This window comes from Antennarius striatus, chromosome 5, assembly GCF_040054535.1.
Source record: "Antennarius striatus isolate MH-2024 chromosome 5, ASM4005453v1, whole genome shotgun sequence".
NCBI classification, from domain to species: domain Eukaryota; kingdom Metazoa; phylum Chordata; class Actinopteri; order Lophiiformes; family Antennariidae; genus Antennarius; species Antennarius striatus.
This window is the reverse complement of record NC_090780.1, coordinates 24,976,269-24,982,268: the sequence shown is the minus strand read 5'-3', so window position 1 is coordinate 24,982,268 and position 6,000 is coordinate 24,976,269. Positions and strand designations below refer to the sequence as shown.

The window sequence follows — 6,000 nt, the reverse complement described above, 5'->3', positions numbered from 1 at the left end:
AATAGTCATTGTGTCATTAGTACATATTCAGTCATATTTTTGTGTTTTGATGCAGTTTATGTTGTTGTGACATTTTCTGATGACACATGAACTCATCGTCCCATTGTCACTGTCCCACTACTGTGTTTTTCTCATTTTCTCATCAGTTGGTCGTGTCTGCATTGTGGTCCTTCTGAGTGAAACTCTTCCTGGTTTGATCCTCCTATCAGCTGTTGGATGTGAAGGTGAGGTGGTCATTATTTTAAAGGGTTTCCGTTAAACAAAGTCCTCTACTGAGAAATGTAATATTTTGGTGACCCAACGCTGGTTTCCCTCAAGATTTTTCTGATCTTCTGACTTTTATTGTGTTTGGATATGAGGGAGTTCTTATCCTTATCATTTTAATCTCTTGCAGTCCTTTAAAACACAGCTGACATAAACCAAGAGATTCGGCACAATCAAATTTGAAAAACATTTAAAAAAGGAGAATTTAAATGTCCTTAACACATCTTTACTTCTATGTATGATCAATATTCATTATTATAAATATTTATTATGGCAAGCATTTATCATTTAAAAACTATTCAAATTCAAAAGTCAAAGTCTGCTTTATTGTTAAATGTACCGTATATACATGACATACAGCACAGATGACATTGCAGTCCTCTCAAACCCAGGGTCAACAATGACTTTAATAGACTGTTTTGTTTAATGTTCAGAGTGATATTCAGATCTATTATGACCAATATTTTCTTGTGGTTTTAGGCTCCAGACATGAACACCACTGCCATTCCCAAATTTCCTACTCAGTCTTCAGATATGTTGTCCAAAGCTTTGACCAAGAACCTCCTGCTTCTTTTTCTTGGATTCTCAATCATCTGCATGAATACAAGCTTCATTCACGTCTTCAGCAAAGAGCAGGTATGACTCTTTTTTTATGTTGTGTTGGGTAAAATATTCTAAATGGAAAAGGAGCTAACATTAGTTTATATTGGCTTTGATTGCTGAAGCAACTTTTGTGAGAGCTGAAAGTATCTATTGCAAACACACGAGGCTTTTTGGTTGACATAAACCTGTCCAAGGAACCAACTCCTTATCATGGTGGACAGGAGCTATGTTGTCGGGAGTCTTGTACTCCTGGTAGGGTCACCCAAGATAAACAAGTGTCAGATGAAGGGCCAGACAGAGAATGGTTCAGAAAACCTCATGAAAAGCCAAGAAGAAAAGTAACCCTGCCTGGAGTAAGCTCGGGGCCCCCGTCTGGGGCCAGACCTGGACGCAGGGTCCCTCATCGATGGGGTGGGGTGCGCTGCCGTACGGGTGGCAATGACAACAGGGGGTCACGACGGACCAGACGTGGGTGGCAGAAGCCGGCTTTGGGGATGTGAAATGTTACCTCACTGGCGGGGAAGGAGCTTGTGTTGGAGGTGGACCGTTACCAGATGGATCTGGTGGGGCTTATCTCCACGCATAGCCTCGGTTCTGGATCCAAACTCCTGGATAGGGTTTGGACCTTTTTTATTCAATCTGTTCAAGCATTACACAGCCTTCATTTGACATGGCCAGTTTCCAATTTTTTTTCTTCATTATACACCACATGATATTAGAAGGGAACAAGCCAGAAAGTGGAAATTGTTAATAAAAAGAGAATAAATCTCCGAAAAGGAAACAAACTCTTTTCTCTCCTTTGGATTCATAGATCTTGTACCTAAATCCACGATATATACTCTTCATCCACCTGATTCTTAATGACATGATCCAAGTGATGCTGTCAATTATTCTCTTCCTCATGAGCTACAACCGCCACAAAATCCGTTTCTCCATCTGCTGTATCATCATGCTGTTCACTCATTTCACCTCAGAGAACACTCCTCTGAATGTGGGGTGTATGTCGATAGAGTGCTACATCGCCGTATGCTTACCTCTACGCCACAGCAGGATCTGCACCATCAAGAAAACATTGATCCTCATTGGTCTGATATGGGTGACGAGCACCTCATCAGTTCTTCCTGATCTGTTTGTCACCTTGGCAACGCAGCCTCTGGACTTCATCCATCACTCCAGGGTTTGCCACAAAACATATATCTTCCCAAGCCCCATCCTCACCAAGAAGAGCACCATAATTCACTCTGTGTTTCTAGTCATTGTTTGGTTCACTATCTTTTACACGTACTTCAGAATTCTGTTCACTGCAAGAGCCGCTAGTAAAGACAGTAAGAAGGCCAGAAACACCATCATCCTCCATGGTTTCCAGGTCTTGTTGTGTATGACCATATATGTCAGGCCACAGTTAGTAGATGTTGGTCACCGATGGTTCTTGCTCAGTTACTTTGACTCCCTGTTTGTTAACTATATCATCATGCACGTCCTGCCGCGATCCCTCAGTCCAATCATCTATGGAGTACGAGATGAGACCTTCAGGAAGTACTTGAAGAAGTACATGTTGTGTAAATGCAGCTTTACGAAAAACAAGCGCTGAATGTTTTCCATAGAAGAAGGTTATGTTTAAACTCTGCTACGTGTTTCCGCAGACCTGAATACTCTTCATGCAATATTTTCAAGTTTATCCACAAGTATCTTTGTGTTAAATAGAGCCCATGAAAACATAATAATTATTATATCACCATTAATTCCGATGTACCTGGCTAGACATGGTGTATTTGTTAAAATGTATTTACCAGAAATAAAAACAAAACCATCTGTATTTTAACACTCAAGTCTTTGACTTTTATTCAAGCTGACTTTCCTCCCTCGGATATTTTTCCATCATCAGGTTGAAAAGGTCATTCTGTTGTTTCTTAACAAGATAGAAACTAAGCAAAGATGAACAGCTGGGAGTAAACAAGTCTGTAAAGGAGATGTGACGATGCATCAAGTGGGATGACCAGCTGCTGGTGTTGTGAAGAAGAGCAGGAGCTTGGAGACACTGATAAATACCCACTCTGGAAGAATTTGCCTATTCACCAGTAATTAGTCTAACAGTTTTCTCGTTAATAGCTAATGATGTTGATATTTTTCTGTTTATTTACTATTGACTGAAAATACACTATTCATTTGGATATTTGAGGGTGGTTCTGAAACGGAGGTCACCGAGGTATTTTAACAACTTCCTGGTGGCAAAGCCCCGGGTGTTGATGACATTCCATCCGAAAATGGTGAAGGCTCTGGGTGTTGAGGGCCTGTCATGGATGACATATTTGATGTATTTGATGTCATTAATATTTTATGTTAAATAATTACTGCTCATGAGCATGAATGAAATGTTATTAGGATATATTCAGCCACGTGATCCTATTTTTGTCCAGTTTACTGTCTACTGTCCAACTGCTGTGTTTATCTCCTTCAGACATCACTGGGTCATGGCTACATCCTGGTCCTTCTGACTGAAACTCTTCCTGAGTTTAATAACTGAGTACTTTAATATTTAGGCTGCCTAACATTGGTCCCTTCAAGAGTTTTTTGATCTTCTGTCTTTTATTGTGTCTGGATATGAGGTAGTTCTTATCCTGAGTATCTTTTTCAATCTGTTACGATCTTTTAAAAACACAGCTCAAATTAACTTGAAGATTCTACACTATCAACTTTGTTGTATACGTTTATGCATATTGTCACTGCTAAATGTTCTATCATCATCAAGTACACACACACACACACACACACACACACACACACACACACACACAAACTTGGCTGGATATGATTTATTTAAAATGGGTTTACTTGTAATGAAAACAAACCACTTTGCTGACTCCCTGTGAAATCTTGATCAGTATTTAAAAGTTTTCTCCTAGCATTTTATTGTCAGGCTTCAATAAATCGTAATGATGTGACGCTGGAGATCGAAGCTCCGAAGCGTGTGCCGAACAGGAAAGGAGCGTTCCCGCGAAGCGTGTATCGAGGCTTGCTACATCGATGGGAGGAGCTGTAATTGATGACGTCCGAAGCAACGCCAACAGCGAGGCTTCGGGTGTGTCGATCCGTATCGACGCTCCCATCACGGGAACGCCCCGCTACGCGGAAGATACCACGTGATTAATTTGGCTCGCGACACGCGCTCCAACACTGATATAAAGCGATCACACTCCATTCAGAATGTGGCTGTTTGGTGGAGAGTTGTGGTTAGATAGTGTGGAGACAGTATGGAATTTAGATAGCGTTATATATATTCTGGAGCGAGGTATAGATAGTGTGGAGAGAGTCAGTTTAGGAGATTCAGGAAATGGAACCTGCCCCAGTGGAGAAATTGTTGTTTCTAAATGAAAACCAATGATGTCACCAAGTATGATCACTGGCTATACCTCAATGTTACAGAAACACAAGCATTGTCGAACAATGGAAGTTCGAACAAAATTTGGAAGTTGAACGCGGAACAAACGCCTTTTTCTCGCCGCCAAGCGTGCGAAAAGTCTAGAGAAAACGTGATGGTAATGTGGTGTTTCTTCTAGTTTACTGTATTCAATAATTTTCAATAAATTTTCACTTAATTTGCATTCCATTAACTATGATACGAGTTACGGTACCGTAAACTTCTGACCAAAGACGACAATAACTTGCATCTTGGGCCAACCAGATTTCTTTCTCATGTTTGCTTCTTTCTTTTACATTTCTTTGATGTTTCATTACTATACAATTTGATATATAAATGACATAACATGTTGAAAAAAGGTAATTTTCTAGCGTTTTGGAACAGATTAAGACCGTTTACATTATTTGAAATGGGAAAATTATATTTGGAATTCGAACAAATCGCTATTCGAACAGCCGCCCGGAACAAATTGTGGTTGGAAACTGAGGTTTGCCTGTATATATTATATACTGTGTGTGTATACAGTATATATGTGTTTATATACTGTATATATACGTGTATATATATTACAATCACTAAACTATACATGTTTTGCATACTTCTTTATTTTGCTGACAGTTTTATTAACAGGCTTTCTGCAAAATGCCGCACACTTCAAACTCACGCCACCTGATATTTTACCATCCAGTAGATGTCGTACTAGAGCAAATGAAGCCTGATGGAGCACCGAACCACCGTGAACCCTTTGGGCTGAAAGGCCTCAATGTTTCATGGGCCTTCAGCTGCCCAACACTAATAAATCGTAAAGAACTCAATAGACTCTACAATCCCACCAGAACAATATGGTTCCGGAATGCAGGGTTACTTGCGATTTCTAGAAAGAAAACACTGGACTGAACTTCACTTACAATCCAGCAGGGAAATGAAGACTAAGTGAAGTACGTATTTATAGGGTGGAGATTGATTGAATGATGGGTTGCAGGTGACTGAAGAAACACAGGTGAAGAAGATGAACTGATTGACTACAGGGAGGTGGACGAGGTTCTGAAATGATGAGACGTTAAGGCAGGAAGACATCAAAAATGGATCAAATTTAAGATATACAGGAGTCATGCCAAGCTTTCGCCTTACTTTAATGTGGCTCAGACTTCAAATCTACTCCTTCCCGGAAAATTAATTCTTTTCATATGACTTGATTGAAAACAGATCAGATCATTGGGCACTGAATTGGGCAATTGATTGGTTTCAAATTCATGTCTTGAAATTAGGGTGATTGAAACCAATATTGCAATAACAGCAGCAAGTACATGTGAAATACTGTTGATAGACCAAAATTCAACAGTTCATACGATAAAACTGAGCCAAGTTTCCCTAAAATGTTGACCCATGTCTGGCAGTCCAGGAATGTTTGGTGGAGGCCTTCAGCAGTTCTGATCAACAACTTGTTAGTTTAGCCTGAATTTGGGGGCCAACAACTAACGGAGCCATCTCGGCACCAGTCACATGTAGTCTACGTGTTGAAGAATTCTTAGGCAGATCACTGAATTGCTCTCTCTGGCTGTTTCACTAGTGTGTGAGTGATGGTATGAATGGATAACCCTCCGAAAGAGGAGGTGGTGCATTTCACCACAATTGTTTGAATGTTTGTGTGCAAGGGTGAATGTGGACACTGTGAGGCAGATCAACGAGTCAGACCCAGGATGAGAAAGTTGGAA

At 40.3% G+C, this 6,000-nt stretch overlaps 1 protein-coding gene across 1 annotated transcript; it reads left to right on the top strand.

Moving 5' to 3' along the window:
* Window positions 1-1,732: 1,732 nt before the first annotated feature.
* Window positions 1,733-2,458, top strand: LOC137595622 (odorant receptor 131-2-like). Its single transcript, XM_068315835.1, has one exon. It carries the CDS (start codon window positions 1,733-1,735, stop codon window positions 2,456-2,458), a length of 726 nt encoding a protein of 241 aa, XP_068171936.1.
* The last annotated feature ends 3,542 nt before the right edge of the window (window positions 2,459-6,000 follow it).